The 18,883-nt window shown below is 34.8% G+C and overlaps 1 protein-coding gene across 14 annotated transcripts in view; it reads right to left on the bottom strand.

Moving 5' to 3' along the window:
• The window catches only part of LOC130892283 (bromodomain-containing protein 4-like), a 45,641-nt gene extending 32,584 nt beyond the window's left edge, over window positions 1-13,057 (bottom strand). For 4 of the 14 annotated variants that reach the window (XM_057797622.1, XM_057797630.1, XM_057797619.1 and 1 more), the window contains exons 1-3: window positions 11,879-12,059; window positions 7,157-7,203; window positions 2,760-2,956 (exon numbers count right to left, since the gene is read on the bottom strand). In XM_057797622.1, the coding sequence (XP_057653605.1) occupies window positions 2,760-2,956; window positions 7,157-7,196 (237 nt within the window). In that variant the 5' untranslated portion in view covers window positions 7,197-7,203; window positions 11,879-12,059. Of the gene's footprint in view, window positions 1-2,759; window positions 2,957-7,156; window positions 7,204-11,878; window positions 12,078-12,342 lie in introns of those variants that run through there. The other 10 variants (XM_057797617.1, XM_057797629.1, XM_057797627.1 and 7 more) reach the window with 7 other exon arrangements.
• Between the last annotated feature and the right edge of the window lie 5,826 nt (window positions 13,058-18,883).

Genomic DNA, 18,883 nt, shown 5'->3' with positions numbered 1-18,883 from the left:
TCGCCTATAAAGTAGAAGTTATTGTTACGAACATAAAATATCAATTGGTATTGTGGACAATGTCATCTGTAACCTACACCTACAGACAGTTGAATAAATACAGGGTTTGTCCGGAAAGTAATAGGACTGAGTCGATTTAAAAAAATTTATTGAGCCAATCGTTACAATTCTTTAAAAACTTTCAAAATAGGCTCCTTCTGCGTCGATGCAGCGCTGCCAGCGCGATTTCCAAGCATTGAAAGCGTCACGGAAGTCATTCTCCGGAATAGCCTTGAGAGCCGCGGTGCATGCTGCTTGGATCCCCTCTGTCGTCTCGAAAAGCTTGCGTTTCATCGGCCTTTTCAGGCGAGGAAACAAAAAAAAGTCCGGGGGGGCCACATCTGGGCTGTAGGGCGGCTGCGGAAGCGTTGGAATGCCGGCCTTAGTCAGGTAGCTGTTTACAAGAAAGACGGTGTGAGCCGGGGCGTTGTCGTGGTGCTCCGTCACAATGTCATGAACCACAGATTTTGGTAAATTTAACATCTGGGCAATCAAACGAATACTTAGTCGACGGTCTGTGTTCAAAACTTTGCGCACACGAGTCACATTGTCGGTGTTTGTCGAAGTCGAAGGTCTTCCAGCACGGTCTTCATCGGCGACCTCTTCCCGGCCCTCCAAAAAGGCCTGGTGCCACCGAAACACACCACTTCTTGCTAAAGCAACATCTGGGTGAGCCTGCTTGATCATATCAAACGTCTCTTGCTTGCACAACTCACAGAAACACGTCGCGCGAAAATGCCTGTCCTGACTCTCCAGGTGCTCGGAGAAAACTGACCAGTCGCTCGTTTGTTAGCTAGGAACGCCCTCTACCGAATCCAGTCGGTGCGTGCACGCTCTGAAGTACAATCGCGGCGGAAGAAAATTAGTCCTATTACTTTCTGGACAAACCCTGTAGACTACAATCCTTGTAAAACGGCTACTTCCATAATTTCTTTCATTCTCGGGATTATGTTGGTAGCTAAAGACTCGGCTTTGATAGAATCCGTTGTCAACGTACTCCAACCTGTAGTCAAAGCCTCGGAACACGTTAAAAGGATTTTACTTTTAATTAAAAACTACCGTGAAAATTCGGAAAAATTGAGACGAAATTATAAAGGAAACTGCTGTTGTTGCAGAGAAATTCGGACCGGAGGAGGACATTACATCAGTGCCGCGTATTACGGGGAAACAACGTCATAGAAGCAATCATCCAGCAGAAAGCCCTTCAGAATACTGGAAGAGGTCTTCTGTAATACCATACTTGGATTCAATTATCATCTCCCTTAAAGTACGTTTTGTTGACGCCATTATTCGCATTATCTAAGTTACACCCGGCACAGATGCAAAGAATGAAATCGAACTTTGGCAGCAATTGTGGCACGATAGGCTTAATCTAACAAATCTAGCAGTTTTTGATGATGTAAAAGTAGCAAATTTCTTGTTTTCCAAGACGGAAAAAACATTAAAAATTTGGATCGCTTTACCATGCACGACCTGTACAGTAGAGCGATTCTTTAGCAGTCTTAGAAGACTTAAGACATGGCTAAGAAGCACCGTGACAGAAGATCGCCTTTTAATGATCTGTCCATGATGAGTGTACACAGAGCTATAAGAAATAAAACCTAAATAATTTTGATGATAAAATGGTTGAGTTTTGTTTTAATAAAATATTATTTTTGTTAAAATAAATAATTATTACTGTGTTTAAAAGTTTGATTTAGTTATTGTGCTGTCGAGGAAAAGACTTCCAAAGTTTAACACTTCATGCTCTCGATTGTACCAGGCGTGCATATTTTTTATAATCCATAATATTACCCCATTGCCCCCCCTTAGTCATAAACTGACGACGCCCTTGAATGGGTAGTTAAATACATGAAAAATAAAGCCCACCAAAAATTTGAAAAATATAAAGGTACTACTTGTTTTTTTTTGTTAATTTCCCTTCATTTTTTATAAAAACGATAAATTTGTTTATACAATTGTTGCTTATAACTTGTCTTAAGAAAATGTACAAAATTGTAAAGCCCAATTTTTATATTTTTTTCATTGAATTTTTATTTTATTTAGCACTGTGAACCATCCTAAAAGTTAAAGGGTAAAAGTAGTGTTGATGAGGTAGACTCAAAATTTTATTCTCTACAACTATTATTTCAAACTTTTTTTGGTATCTTAAAAAAAAATGTTTTTGTAATACATATTTAATTTTTTTTTTAATTTTGAAGTTTAATTCTACTCGTTTTAACAGAAATATCAATTAACATCATTTTTTACAGTTTTTTTTCTATACGATTGTTATTTATAACCATTTTTAGAAAATAAAAAAAAATGTTAAATTTCTTTTTAGTACTCTGAACCGCCCTAGTGGTGAAAGGGTGCGTTATAAGGGAAAAAATTAGGTCTAAAATTACTTGCTCTACAACTTTTTTTTAAATTTTCAAAATTTAACCCAAAAATCATATTTCAGTTATTTTTTTTTTCATCCACCGGGGGTCGAGCCTTTTTTTTTACTTTTCCCCATTTGTACACATTTATTCCAATTGGATCCACAGAATTTCGGCCATATCTGCTAAATACCCGATTTCATAGTATTTTTGACTTGATTAGGGGAGTTATATAATCCGACAACTTAGATAATTCGACACTGCCCTCCAAAGAGTTTGTCGGATTACCCCTGGGGTACACTGTATTCAAATTAGCATCTAAACCTGATTGATGGGTTAATATTAAACAGGAAGATATACCTGTGGTGAACTGATGATCTCGAAGCTGTTACCGCTCTTGCTTTTTAGGGTGATTTTTAATGGAGGCAACTGAGCGCGGTCCAGGACGACGTAAGGCTGTTTAATATGGTGGAAAAGGTGGGCGTATAGAAAATGCTTGTTGGTAAAGTTTATATTGCAATCCCAGCAGCGAAGTGGAGAAATATCGTCATCAGAATCTGAAATTAAAAAAAAAACAGTTAATAATGAAATTATACGAAATATCTAAATTTTCAGGAGATTATTAGTTGAACGTGGTTCTTATGTGGATCACCAAATTATAAATCAATTTCGCTTTTCGTGAAAATAAACTGATTTCTCCGTTTTATTGAAGATACGCACAAGTACATCAGAAGAACTGTAAAACGATTCATATACGATACAGAACTTGTAAGAACACTTACCATTAACATTGAAAACAAGTGCACAGTTTCGATGAACGACAGATTCGAGGGTTGCTACTTAAGTTTTGTGATATGGCAACACATGATGTTAATAAGTCAAATCTGACATTGCCATCGTAAAATTTGACATTTTTATTGGTGAACGTACTCAGAACGTGTTATCATACGAATTTTATTTGAGTTGTTTACTTGAAACATTCATCTTGGTGAACAAATTAAATCACGAACATTTTCGCGCGATGATTTTCGACGTGCGTTAAATCAACAGCAGTGTGTCAATCGATTCCCTTGGACTTTTCGTCATATAGCACCATCTGGAGTGAGCTTGATTCGTTGATTTTTCGAATTCAATCGTCGTCGCACTTTGCTACAAGGTTATTAAGCTCATTCAATGTGAACCTTTCGTGTCAATTGGTACAAAGAAATGCTGGAAAATTCAATAGCGGTGCTTCAAACCAATAACAATGTGCCGATCAACTTACCTCGACTTTTGGTGATAAAGAACGTGTTTCGATGCTTTTCCGATATCAATCGTAGTCGCACTTTGATACAGGACGTCTATAAGATCATGACAGGCGATGAATCATGGATCTATGCATATGAACCCAAAACTAAACAACAATCCACCATATGTGTCTTTTAAGACGAGCCAAATCCAGCAAAAGTTGTTCACACACGAAGCACTTGGAAGACAATGGTCGCTCTTTTATTAGAAATAAATGGATGTGGCCATCGTTCCATTAGAGTAACGTAGAACGATCAATCCTGAATAGTACACCAGCTAGAAGTGTTTGAAAAAATCAGGGAAACCAATCGCAGAAAATAAATCATTCTCTGCCACGACAATGTGAGCTCTCACACATCAGTTCACACACAAACGTTTTTGAACAATCAAAACATCAAAATGATGGTTTATTCGCCGTACATCCCTTGTTTGGTATCAAATGATTTTTTCATATTTCACTCAGATCAAAAATAAATTGCGATATCAACGTTTTTGTACACCCGAAGAAGGGGTCGAAGCGTTCAATCACATGTTTTGGAGGTACCTCAATCGGAATAAAAAATGCTCCAAATATTGGTTCAAACGCATACAAAAGTGTATTGGTCTTAACGGGGAATATTTTCAAAATCCAATTAAATATATATCTCAAAACTTTAGTAACAACCCTCGTATCCAATAACAGATGAGCTGAAAAGTTTTTAGGTTAGCGAGGTAAAAATCTTTATATATATAAAATTTGATTCTAATATTCCAAAAATTCGCCTTCGAGCGCGATACAGTGCTCATGAAATTTTTCAATCCATTTTTATAGTACGATTTGTCTTTGGTCTCAAAATAGGCTTCAGTTTCGGCGATAACCTCTTCATCGGCGTAAAATTTCTATCCAACATCCTCTTTAGGTCTGAAAACAAGAAAATGTCGCTGGGGGTCAGATATGGAGAATATGGTGGATGCTAAAGCAATTCAAAGCTCACTTCATACAATTTTACTTTCGTTATCTTTGATTGGCGACACTACATTGGCATTCGGCTATATCCTCCTTCAAACGTAATAGTCGCTGGTCGTAGTTTTTCCCTTTTTAAGATAGTCGATGGATATTATACCGTGCGTCTCCCAAAATACGGATGCCTTAACCTTGCCTCGCTTTAGAGTCGGTTCATCACGCGCATCGTTTACTATCGATTGGACTCCGATGTGAAGTAACATCTATTGACACATATCGAGGCAAAAATTCGGGTTTATCTTGATTGTACAGTTCCAAACACTGCTCAGAATCATCAATTCGTTGTGGTTATTGGTCGATTGTGAGCTCGCTCGACACATAATTTGAACAGAACGTTTCTATACCCAAAAATTCATTCACGATATGTCCAAGACGTTCCTTTGACATATTTAGGATCTTAGTTTTATCAATCAGTTTCACTTTACGGTTGTCCACTTTAATTTTTGGTTTTTTTATATTTTCGTAGGTGACAACCTCTTTGGGGCGTCCACTACGTGTATCGTTCTCGGTCCTCATTTCGCCTCGTTTAAACTTAACAAACCACTTCTTGACGGCGGATTATCCTAAAGTTTGAATAAAGTTTATCTAGCCAAGCATTAGCTTCATTAGTATTGTTTATCAAAACAACGAAAGTTGTTTTATTTAGTTTTCTCATATTGTAAAGGGTTTAAGTGTTTGATATAACCACGGCGCAGCGCTGCTATCTAGGGATGGACACGTAGGTAGGGCAAGGATTGAAATTTTTACATAAAGCATCGGCGAATATGTTATACATTGTCACCTGTGTTCCAATTAAGTTATTTCTTGTTTATCATATTTATTATAATTTATTTAATGTTAAATTTATAATTTTTCCATCCCTCGATAACGACGCCGACCTGGATGGCCACAGAATTGAGACAAATAAGCGTATGTAAGATTTAAGACTAGTAGAGTCATCTATGTGTCAGCCTACGAACTTTTCGGCCGACATAAAATGTAATCTTACAATATATTTTGATTGGACCGAGGTAAAAAATCTATTCAAGCCTTTTTTCATCGCCAGCTAGATTATGAGCGTTTTCGTGGTGAGATTGTGGCAAAATTAAACACGTAAGTGTACAAATTCTAATATATTTCCATTATATCGGCGGGGTGAGCCATATCAAACTTTACATACTTTTACCATATGTAGAGCCCCCCAGGGAGGATATAGTGAGACTACTAAAAATTGTCAACTCATCAATTTACAGGGTGAATTGTGAAATTGACCATAAGTTTTATTTGGCTACAGTCTTAGCAAAGTTCATTTGATTTTTTAAATTTTTTCATGATCAAGCATTCGACTGGTATTAGCAAAATTTAGAAATTCCAGGACCGGCTTTGAAAAAATCAACATCAAACAACACAAACTAATAACAATAACGAGCAACAATTTTAAAACAAAAAACAAAAATTATGTGGTTGAGACGCACAAATAAAAATAATTTGTAATAGATTTTCGAGATGGAAACCTGCAGCCTCTACACATCCTTGTTGCAGAACTGTTAATTGCCTTATTGAATCACGGATACTCTGGGGATAGTTTCTAATATTCCCTGTGTAAACTAGTTGCTTCAATCGTCCCCAAATACGGTAATCAACGGAATTGAAATCAGGGGATCTTGCAGGCTATAAAATAGGACCTTCACGTCCTACACACCTATTGCCATACAACATTATTTAGATTTTGCTCCACTTTCTAGTAAAAAAGGGGGTGCTACATTATGTTGAACATACATCCCTCGGATAACAACATTAGCGTTAGCAAGCAAATTTGGTAAAATATTTTGTGGAGTCCAAAAGGACCATTCAAAATGTGAGGACCCAGGAATTGGTTATTTATGACATTAATCGAAAAACTGGGAAGGACATTCTGACATTCTCGAATAGCATAGAGATTTTCTTGAAGAAAAATCGTTTGGCGAGTAACTATTTTTAAGTATGGAAACCATTTGAAAACACAAGGGGCCAAAGCTGGAGAATCCGGTAGATAGTGCAGTGGTTTTTTTTCACCTCGACGTCGAATCGGCTTTATAATTCGGCATAATCGAGCTCTATCGGCCCTCTGCCTATTTTTTCAAGTTGTCGATGTAGATCACATGATGTGAATCCCAGAAGATGGTGGCCATCACCTTTACGACCCTTAGGACCGTTTTCGTCTTCTTTGGAATGAAATCCACTGTTTCGACTATTCCTTGGTCTTCGTAGACTGACTTCAGATTGAGCTTAAACACTGCTTTGAAGTGAATGCGAATGGAATCATCAAACAAAGCAACAATTTAACAACCAGAGCAACGACTCGAGAAATATTTCGTAGATATCAAATATTTTCCGAAATTCTAATTTGAAATAATGAAAATTTGATGACAAAAATATTAGTTTCGATGGAAATGAACTTAAAGCGCTAAATTTTAGTGCCAACTTCCACAATTTTGAAAATACTCACCACTATTGGAAGCGCTTGTAGTTTGTTGTGAAGATAACATTTTGTGACTAAAACAAAAAAAAAATAAAAGATAATAATTTAAAATAATGAGACGTTTTGTGGAAAATAAAAAAAAGTGTGTTAAACTTATATTATCGGGGTACATTTTGAACCCCCCTTAATTTTCAATAGTTGATATTTTTGGAACCGTTGTATATTGTCTCGAAATATTTCTCTAAATTAAAATCTAAAACACCCAAAAACAAAAGAGGTAATATCAAGTACCTTGTAGCGTTCTGAATATAGGACAGACATCTTAGCATGTAGAAAATAGGTTAAAAGGTCATCAATAAAATAAAAAAAGATAAAAAAAATAAAACTGTATTAACAAACCATGAAATATCAACAAATGTTCAAGTATAAAAATTTAAAAATTGTCAAATACAAGAAAAAGAGATATGCTTCACAGGAACTAGAGAGCTGTCAATGATAAAAAAACTTTGAGTCAAATTCATAGTTCTATTTAATAAATTTCAATGCATACGAAGGAAAAATTTATTTTCATTTTGACATTTATGTTGTAGATTATCTATTGATTAATATAATTACGCAAATTGTCAATGTCAAGTCAGATTTTGATAAAGACCGAAATAAGTCGAAAGCGGTCTAAAAAGTAAAAATAAACAAAAATAAAGTCGTAACATGTTATTCTTGTAATATGCTATGGAAGTCGTATGTTTGGGATACGTCGCAATAGTCAGTGGGTTTTCACCGTGGCAATACAGGAGGTAGTAAGTACGAGGATGTATTGATATCTAGTTAGCCTAGACCAATTCTATGCATAAACAAAATATTGCGTTACCATAGCAACGAACAATAACTTATTAGAAGTGTCAGTGTAAAGTTTGAAGTCAAAAAAGTAAACCAGAGTTACGCAACGAATTAAAAGAAGAAAGATGTACTGTACCTGTATTTAAAAGAATTAAGAGGTAAGCAGATTTACGAAGATATGCTTAATACCCTTGGTGATCAATGTCCTTCGTATACGACCGTGAAAAATTGGACTGCAAGCTTCAAAAGAGGTAAAGTTTCCATTGAAGATGATGACCGATCGGGAAGGCCAGTTTCTGTGTCAGTCTCCGAAAATATCGATGCAGTTCATGACATGATTTTATCAGACCGTCAAATTGGTCTAAAACGGATATCTGAAGCACTGAATATTTTATACGAACGTGTTCATCATATAGTTCACGTCAATTTGGACATGAGAAAAATTGCCGCAAAATGGATCCCCAAATGTTTGAATGTTGACCAAAAGCGTGCAAGGGTAGAAGCATCGCGTTCGATCTGTGCTCGATTTGAAAACGATTTAGACTTCTTAAACCGAATTGTTACTGTGGATGAGACTTGGGTACATTTCTAGGATCCAGAAACAAAGCAACAATCGATGGAATGGCGACACTCTGGTTCTCCAAGACCTAAGAAGTTTCGTGTCCAAAAATCTGCTGGAAAAGTTCTTGCATCAGTTTTTTAGGATTGCCATAGAGTAATCATGATTGATTTTTTGGATAGGGGTAGAGCAATAACTGGAGATTACTATTCGACATTACTGACCACTCTACGGGTAAAAAATTAAAGAGAAAAGACGCGGAAAGCTATCCAAAGGTGTTTTGTTTTTGCAGGACAACGCCCCTGCACATAAATCTCAGGTTGCCATGCAAAAAATTCGTGATTTAGGATTTGAATTACTAGAACACCCCTCTTATTCACCAGATTTGGCTGCGTCCGACTATTATCCCTTCCCTCGACTGAAAAAATTCTAAAAGGTCTTAAATTTTCTTCCAACGAGGAGGTAATAAAAGCTGTGAAGGTCTGGTTTGCAGAGCAAGAAGAAACATTTTTTTTGAAAGGTCTAGAGACGTTGCAGGTTCGCTGTAATAAATGTATCCAATTAAGAGGAGAATATGTTGAGTAATAAAATATTTTGACATTGAAATTTTGTTTGGTTCTATACTAGAAGAAGAATTTTTCAATATATCCCCGTATAATAGTATCTTGGCATCTGATATCCATATATGTTACAGAAATAGCTCTTATTAGATCCGATATGTGATTTGTCTCGAGGAAGTTACCTAAATGATGAATTCACAAACTAGAAAAAACTCCCAAAAATTTTTCATAGTCTGATATGGAATTTATGTGAATTTTTTGATATTTTTTCAAATAAATTCAAATTATATTTCAATAACTCTTTCGAAGGTATGAATCGAATTACCCTCATCCTCATTTCCTAGTAAAAAATCTATAGCTTCCAATTTTTTCTTTCTTAGCTCTATAAAGAGTGGTCTATGTTGTTATTGATAATTGAAAATATGAAAGAAAATGATTATTAAACAATGAAAAAGGGTTATCATTAACAGTAAATAAAATACAAACTTTAATTCGTCAAAATAATAATTTATTTGAAATTAATCTATCAATATTTAGTGTTCCCTTCTTTGGCTCTAATAACAGCTTCCAATCGTTTTTTTATGGATCGTATAAACTCGATCTTGTTCGATGCTATCCCATTTTTCAGTGAACGCCGTTTCGAGGTCCGATTTCGTGGCTGGTGCAGAATTTCTAGCCCGAACTTTCCTCTCAAGTTCAACCTATAAATACTTGATAGGATTCAAGTCCGATTCAAGGCGCAGGCTAATCCACTGCAGCAATTTCGACTTCCTGCAGATACAACCGTACGGTTGTTGTCATGCATTAAGATGAAGTTGTTTTCGTCGATAAAACTAGCGTAGGAAACGACGTGATACCCTAAAATGTCTACTATGTTATGCCGTTAAACACCCTGCTCTACCGCCAGTTTCAATAAAAACCAACTCGGTTTTTGCTTCCATTAAAATGACCATCCAAACTATCCAGGAAGCTCCTCCAAAAGCCAAGTTTTCTTTTATGTAACACTGCGCGAATATTACTTCATATCTTCAATAGACTCGTCCTCTTCAATCGCTACCATGCAGGCACACTTTGCTTTCGTCTAAGAAGAGAATGGAGTCCTATTGTTCATCAGTCCAATTAATGTCTTCTCTGGCAAATCGTATATGGGCTGCTCGGTGGGCTGGTGTTCATTTGGGTCCAGTATTTGACCTTTTGGCTCAAGTTTAGCTGCCTTACGTCTTCTTTTCATTGTGCAGCCACTTCTCGTTTTTCTCTGAGCTTGTCAATGATTCGGTCACCTTTCTCGGATGTGCACTTTTTTCTTCTGAAACCGCGTCTTTGATAAAAGTTACCAGTCTCTTTGTAACGACGGTATAATCAGAAAACAGCTGACTCTAGCCTTGTCGCAATAGAGAGACCGCTTGAGCACCTTTATCGAGTAGAATTTTTGTTTATTATTGACGGAGTTGTGTATCGGTTGACGTTTGATGGTATGACAGTGATGGGTCAGGTAGATATTAAAGTATTAATAAGAGTCAGTTACCCCTAATTAGCAATATTGTAAACAAGCGTAAAAAGGATGGTCACAACACAATTTCGTGTTCATTTTTGTTGTCATTGACTTGCGATTACAGGAACGTCACCTGTGTCGATTTTTTGTTCACTAGTGTATATTTTTCGCTACCTTGAATCTATTAACAGACTTATCGCTTTTAGAAATGAGTGTTTGGCTCTCTCTTGCAAAAAACTGCAGTTTCTTTTGCATTGAATATTCGCTAAGGTTTGTATTCTCCATCAGCTATTAAAAATTATTCAGATATCTTTTCGCTGCAGCATTGCCTGCAGTTGCAGGTACTCCAACCTGACCTTGAATTCATTGAATCAATCTGTACATGCATCACCACAACTACCACCGAATTTTTAAAAATGTGAAGATCCTTTGGCTTTTCTCAGACCATTGGATCATTCAGCGGCAGCCTTGTTTGGCATATTCAACATCATGAGTCACAATCTAACCTTGCCTAGCATATAAAAATATAACTTCATTAATAACGACTCAATCTAAATTTAATATGACTTATTTCAATTTCAAAAATCCTCAAAATTTAACAAAATCAATATTCATGTTTACTGACGAGTTTAAAAATTTTTTAAGGGGTTATATCCTCCCCTTAGATCCACCACTGCATCCGTATAGTTTCATATAAATATTTTGGGTTTCCCTATCGTTAAAAAAAGGTTAGATAGTTGAAATACCTGGGAGTATCACATGAAATCTACGAGCCTCTACAATTTTTATAATCGTACAAATATTATGTAAAACTTTTTTTTTCTATGATATAATTTCTCTCTGAAGATGGTAATTTCGTTATCGAAACGCATGTAAACATTAATAATATAAAGAATAAATATTTAACAACAAGTGTATAGTATGAACAATATGGCTTAATCCGTCTCTGATCATCTGTTGTTATATTTAGAAACGGCCTTAGTTGAAGATTTTTTTTCTAAATAGATTTTATATTCACTATCACTTTTTATAAGAGTAATTTACTACCTAAAAATTATCATACATACAAAAAAGATGTAGGAATGGAATTGGGATATTGTTTAAAGTCTTGAACGCTGCTCTTATGGACCAAAGCAAATATACATAATTATAATATTGGTAACCTAGGTATATATACTAAAAAGGCAGACAACTAAATAAAAAAGTCACATTGTGACTAGACAAGGTAGATAAATAGAATAGAGATAAATAAAACTATAACCTAACAAAGCAAAAAATATTAATCTACATTTATAACCTACCTGTATTAAGTGAAACGCTTGAAGCAAACTGATATATTTTGTGTTATTGTGAAATGTTTTATTCACAATTAATTTTCGAACGCCACACTATAAAAAAAATTAAGAAAAACTGGGAGTAAACAGAAAGCCTATCCTCCATTTTACTACACTTCATTATCTCCCAGTAAATAATGCTGTCTAGCGTTTTTACTGTACGTCAATAATAAGTAAAACATTACTTATAATCAGTATGTATAAAAGTGATAAATACAGATCTATTAAAACATTATCTTATTAAATCGAAGCGTAATTACTTGAGAAAAGCCAGAGTTAAAAAAATATATACAATATATATAAATCTGAGACAATCGGTTGTGTTATTGCATACGTCAGTCACATCAAATCATAATGATATCAAAAATACAAACGTACTCGCTTTGCATTGCGCAAGATACTATAGATTTAAAACCACAGTAAATACTCACAAGCATTGTTAACAGTTCGAGCAAACAACTTTGGCAATCACTTCAAAAATTATCCACTAGTTGTATCTTACTATCCAATAAAATGTCACTGATATATCACTAAACTAATTATCGAAAATAGATTCACTAAGGACCGGCGTAATATTATTTATCGTGAATTATAATGAGTTGAATTCTATTCGTTACGGTAACGAAACTTTCCAGCGAGAAACATGCAACTGTTTAGTTCAGAAACCCAAGTACAGTGAACAACTGTCTCTGTCTAGCGCCCGAAGCTGTGAGGGGCGAGGGACGTAAGATAAGGGGTACAGCGGAGAGGAAATAGGCTGTGGTTGTGTGGGTTATAGCGCAGCTAAACCATTTAAAACCATTTGTGGTGGGGCGTCGTTGATGAAACTCGCGAAACTCTCTTTGTTCGAACCGGCTGGGTATGTGAAACTCGGTTCTCGCCTAGCAACAGCGGAGCGAGGATCGAGAGAGACGCAAAGAGGGGGGAAGGGAGATACGACGATTTATGCTGTTGAACAAATACAAATGGAAATGAGATACCATTAGGCGGTTTTATTATCGAGGATACCAATTTATCGCTGTAGCGCTTTAAAATTTTTAATTGGTTTAGAAACTACACAGAGTATTTAGGTTTTTACGTTTTATTATCGATATTTACAATCCAGTCGAGATACGTAATAATAAAAGGTGGACTAGTGATGTACCTATATACAATAACTTTTATTGTATTTGATATTAAGTACGTGTCATTGTAATGACGTATCGATTTCTGGAATTTCAATGAGTTGTATTATGTAATTCTGCGAATTGTTAGAAGTTCTACTAGAGAATAAGTATGACCTTGTGGCGTTATTGATTTTTTTATTCTTCGAGGATACTAATGAAACATGTAGTATACGGAATTGAGCAAAATATACTATGTAGTAGAATATTCTACTAAGTTGATCACGAATTAGGAATACTAACAAGGTGAAATTGAAGCGGTGACAAGTTAAAACTAAAAACTAATTTTAAAAATACATTAGATTTCTACAAGGTGCAATAAAAATTATTTTATAAAATATATTCAAAAGTTTTATCATTTATTTTTGGTTTTACTGTTTCATTTTACTGTCTCTTGTTTCATTTGCCTTTAAGAGTCTTACACATTTTTATCTCTCATTACATCATGTTAAATTTGATGTATATATAAGTATTTAGAGGATGTCCCATTAATAATATCAGTTTTATAAATGTTTCATCACTTGTAAAAAAAATAGAGAGGGTTAAAAAATAAAAATTTTACATTCTCGGAATTACGTGTGTTAACAAACTATAAATTTTATTTGAAAAAATATAAACAAAAAATACTGCTAAATAGTGAAAATAATATGTGAAAAATATATGAAATTAATAATTCAGTGGAATTATGAATAATTATAATTGTTAATTGACGTTAAAATTCAATAACTATTTTTTTATGGTAAAATAGGGTAAAAAAAGGATCAAGGGGTATGTTAAAAGAGCACGGGAAGTGTTCTTGGGGAGAACCTAGCCTAACCTAACCTAATCTAACCTAACCTAACCTATCGCATAATCTAACCTAACCTAACCTAAAAACAAAGACCGACGGCTATTTGCACCTTACATATATTGTAATTACCTCCTTCAACCCCAAGTCCATAAGGGGTGAGGGATGATTATTAGATAATTGCCGTTTCAAAAAATAGTCATACAAAAATAACGCGGTTATATATAATATAGGAAGTATATCCTATCGTATAAGGTATTTAAAGCCCAACGTTCAAGCTCTTTGAGGTCTTTCTAAAATAATGATTTGGGCTCCGATGCAAAAAATTGTCGCACTGCATTCTCAACAACTCCTTTGGATTCAAATTTTTCCCACGCAAGAATTTCGTCTTGGATATGAATAAATAGAAATCCGACGGTGCTAGGTCCGGATTAAATGCCGGAGAAGACAGAAGCTCTTATTCCATGTAACTTTAGGATTGCCTTATTGTAATATATTAAACTTTCAGTTAATTAAACCTGGATATACCTCAATGTTGATATCTACCGTATACACAACAAGACTTCCTGGATAATCTTGCGGCAAGACCAGGAGCCAATCCAATTTCCACTATTTCCTATCTTATTTAATCGTATGTATCTCATCCCTTTATCCATGCCCCATTCGAATTGGGGCAATTATATGGTGGTGATCCATCGTCATTCCACGATTTTCTACAATTTGATATTTTTTTAAATTTTTCTATATGCAGAAAACACAAAGAATACAATTCTTTTTTCGCAAAACCGGAATGGAACTTGATATTCTTTGCATTTAGCCAATTTTGTAAATATTTTCTCAACCATTCGGTTGTGGGCATTATTCATTCCTATAATTCAGTTCTGAGAAAGAAGATCTATCATTTGTTGGAACCATTCTTTAAAGACATAAGCATGTCTTTATGGTAGTCGCCGGTACGATTAGTCAATGAACCACCTTAAACTGTCTTCGACTTGTAGTAGTTTCCTCATCCATCCAAGTTTCATCTAAATAAAATATATTTGTTCTTCGGTGTCTCAAGTAAGCTCTTTTTCATACTACTATCGCTTCTTTCTATTAAAGTAGAAATGCTTTTACCAGCGAAAACTTGAAAGTTTCCATAGTAAGATGTGACTCAGTTCATGGTAGTCCATATCATTTCGAACGGTGATAACAACTTTGTCTACTGTCGGAAATTCTTTTCTAAAGAACTAAGGTACTGCCTTCGAAGTCGTTCTTTCAGATGACTTTCTGTTTAAATGGACTAACTTAATAAAAAGGAGAGGGCTTCTGGTCGGTTTTGTAAAGCTTATAGTTTTAGAATATATTTAGATTAATCTTGTTAAACTGTTTGAGTGATGAATTGCTTCTGAGCGAGCCCTACGGAATAACAATGCCCCGAAGCAAAGGCTGAGGTCAGGTAAATTGGGTATTAGTATTAGGATTCTGAGAAATTTTACAACACAGGGGTATAAGTCATAAAAATAGGGCACAAACACGAATTATTCATGGACAAAACATTTGACAAAACATTTTGTTTGCCATTAGAAAAACTGATATACTATAAAGATGAATTTAGGAATGATTCTTAAAGGTGTTTTTAGTATCTGACTTTTTCTGAATCTTTTGGTAGCGGTATGTAAAGCGAGATTTTATTGGTTTCCAACATGGAAAATTAACATCAATGCTTGGAAAATTGAACCTGTGCTCTTTAGTAAGAACAGGGAAATACCAGTAAGCAACCATTTGAACCATCAAGATCAAATACTTGGAAGACATTGTCGATTAACAGCCGACGTTCAAGAACCACGTCCACAACCTTCTAAAAAAGACAGCGAGACACCTAATGGAAGAACTCTTCGGAGGAATGGATATAAGCTTAACTTAATCAGGGCTATCATTATGATGTACGCGTCTGTAGGGGAGGATGCACTTACAAGAACCTTCATAAGAAGCTCCAAGTTTAGCAGAGCATCAGGTTGAGGCTAGTAGTGTTATATCTACGAAAAATTGAAGCAGAAGTGGAAATTATGAACTATATTGTCAACAAAAGTTTTTAAGTCTCCAGCTGCAAGAGCTGACGGACTATATCAGGCATCTGAAACAGAAAAAGCGAAAAGGAAACATACACCCAACGAAAGGAAGAAGAAAGTCGAAAGTTTAGAAGGATCGGGTTTGGACCATAGATGAACCACATCCGTTTGGACTATGTAAGTGTAGGTTTAGGCTTCAGTTTCTCATCAATGAATGGTAGCAAATTAATATAAACAAACTGTAGTCATGGAAAAATATTCCAATGAATGAACTCAAAATAAATTGTTGTTGTGTATCTTTTGACTTGATTTATATTTTATATATTGCCTAAAAGTGAAAAAGGTCTATATATTGCCAGTTCTGAAGCAAAATGATAATACAAACAGAGCAACTGAAATAAAAAGGAAACAATCAACGATCGAGAAGCACGTTTACGTTCCCAACGAACGATATTGAGAACCATGAGTAGCGGAGAAACTGAAGAATCAAGATTTGTTACATTAGAAGACTGTAAATGCAAGCTACATACGAAAATATCGCTCAAAGAGAAACGCGGCATTAAACTGCTTCTCTCTCATTAACTTTACCATATTTATACGAGTAAGAAACTTGAAACAATGAAGATATTGTTTACAAACAAGTGTAGTGTACCTACCGGGATTGAAGAAAACATTTGATTTGGTTACAATATTTATTAATATAGAATTATAAAGATTTATACCATACTAAACTTGTAAAAATAACAATGATGTGAATAGAAATAGAGTTTTTACTAACTTGTTGCATGACAGGAAAAGAGGTTCGTTGGTTTTTTGGTAGTTTGGATGAGGAATTATTCATATGAGGAAAGAGATTTATTAGATTTTGCTCTGATGTAGGAAAGATTCCTCTGCAGGACTGGAGATGTGGTGGATGGTAGAGTGATTCACACTGCAATAAGATGAAAAACAAAAGAAAGAAATAAGAAAAAGAAAAAAATGCCCGAAAAAAGGTTCGTCGCAGAACGCGGATAGACTGGTGGAGGGTACAGCTGCAGCTGTACTATTCCTCATTCGACCATTTGTAAAAACTGTTCAAATTATGATACTCAACAGTTTTTTCAGACCAGTCGCTTTTGTATGTACTTTTCGAAGAAATACGACATTCTTCGAACAAAGTTTTCAAGTAATTTTCACTTATGGAATTTGGTTATTTTTATTGACAAAAAAGTGTTGAAATTTTGATTTTCAAACATTTTCATCTCAAATGCGTAGACTAAATAAGCAAAATTGAACAAATTTTATTGCTAATACCGTTTTTATAACCAGATAATAATCGAAACATTTTTAAATATAAATAATGGGACGATTTAATTCAAATAATCGGCCAAATTTTTTGATCTGAAAGCAAATGCGACAAATTGGTTTCTTACTGGGGTTACTAACAAGTAAAATTCTTCAAAATTTCCTCGATATATCAGCAACTGCCCCCCCCCCTTGAAAGAAAAAATAAATTAAATAATTTGATAAAACAAAAAATTAAATCAAAAATATACATATTTTTCTGCTCCGCATATATTTTTGTTATCTGTTTCATATATTTTGTTGTGGTCGTTTGGTTGCTTTTATGGACACTTTAAAATCAATTAATAAGCTCTGATAAATAATATTATTCGCGTGTCCTTTAAAATATATTTCATTAGCAAAAAACAAAGCTGTTTGAAAAACTGACATGGTGCTGAGTATATATCAAAATCGTTTTCGATCTATGCATTGGTGCACACCAGAATTGAATCAGACCATAATTCGATGAAAATAAGTGTTTGATTAAATCAAATTCTCTGACGAAAATACACCTGCGTTTGGTTTAACTTATTGTCACCCTTCAAGCATGCTCAGATTGGCTGCAAAAGATTTCAAAAATAATGCAAAATCTTTCATGGCATTTTATGAGCTGGGTGAGGTCTCTGCAGAATTAGATTTGTGGTACAATATGTAGCAGAAGACGAATTAAAGGACATTGAAGTGGCTACACTTTTGGAGGAAGCTAATGCTTGTTTTCCTGCAACAAGGCACGCACTGCTAATATTAAGTGCCTTCCCATCCACTACTGCTACTATGGAAAGATCGTTCAGTACCTTACGAAGGGTGAAAACCTGGCTCAAGAGTACAATGGGTGATGATAGACTCACTGGGTTGGGTTTGATGAGTGTACATAGAAAATCAGGTCTGGATAGTGAAGAAAGTTTTGGATAAATTTAGTTTAAATCCAAGAAAAATGTTAGTACTTTAATTTAAGTATAATTAAAATCAAAGTTTTGTTTTCATTCGCCTTTTCTTTTCATCTTAAAATTTTACATTTTGAACGACCATGGACCATGACCATTATTTGCCCCCCCCCCCTGTTATAAATCCTGGTTACGCCCATGTTAACATTTAAAACAGGGGCAATAGTCAAAGATTTTTCAATTAAGACGTGCTCCTGACATTGAGTAGCAGGTAAAACTGAAACGAGATAATGCTGCATAATATTGTTTCGTTTTTCAAAATATTTGTGGTTTCTTAATTTCCAAAACTTTTGGGATCGCCGTCGTATACAAAATTATTTTTATAAATTAAAAAAAAAACTTATAATGTTGCTTTTTTATTTTCGTTACCTTAGATTAGAGTTAATTAACCATAAAGAGCAGAAATAATTTAAGCAAATTAACCAAAAATGAATAATAAGTGTCGTATAGGATTTTTCAAAATCTAAGAAAGTTAATATATAAGATGCACTAGAATAGAGAGAGAGATAAGAGGATTTTTGTAAGGAATGTGGTTTGTTTGAGTAGGCCCTGATATAGCTGGCACTAGAACAGATCCTACCCTTATATTTATACCTGACACGAACAGGGTCGGATTAGGTATATTTCCAGCGCCTTTGTTTGTGTCAGTTCATTTCGAGCCATGAAACAGCGTGTATTATAAAGTTCGATAATTTTTTAAAAAT

The sequence above is a fragment of the Diorhabda carinulata genome, chromosome 4, assembly GCF_026250575.1.
Source record: "Diorhabda carinulata isolate Delta chromosome 4, icDioCari1.1, whole genome shotgun sequence".
NCBI classification, from domain to species: domain Eukaryota; kingdom Metazoa; phylum Arthropoda; class Insecta; order Coleoptera; family Chrysomelidae; genus Diorhabda; species Diorhabda carinulata.
Note: the sequence above shows the minus strand (reverse complement) of the source record. Positions and strands in the feature narration are given on the sequence as shown.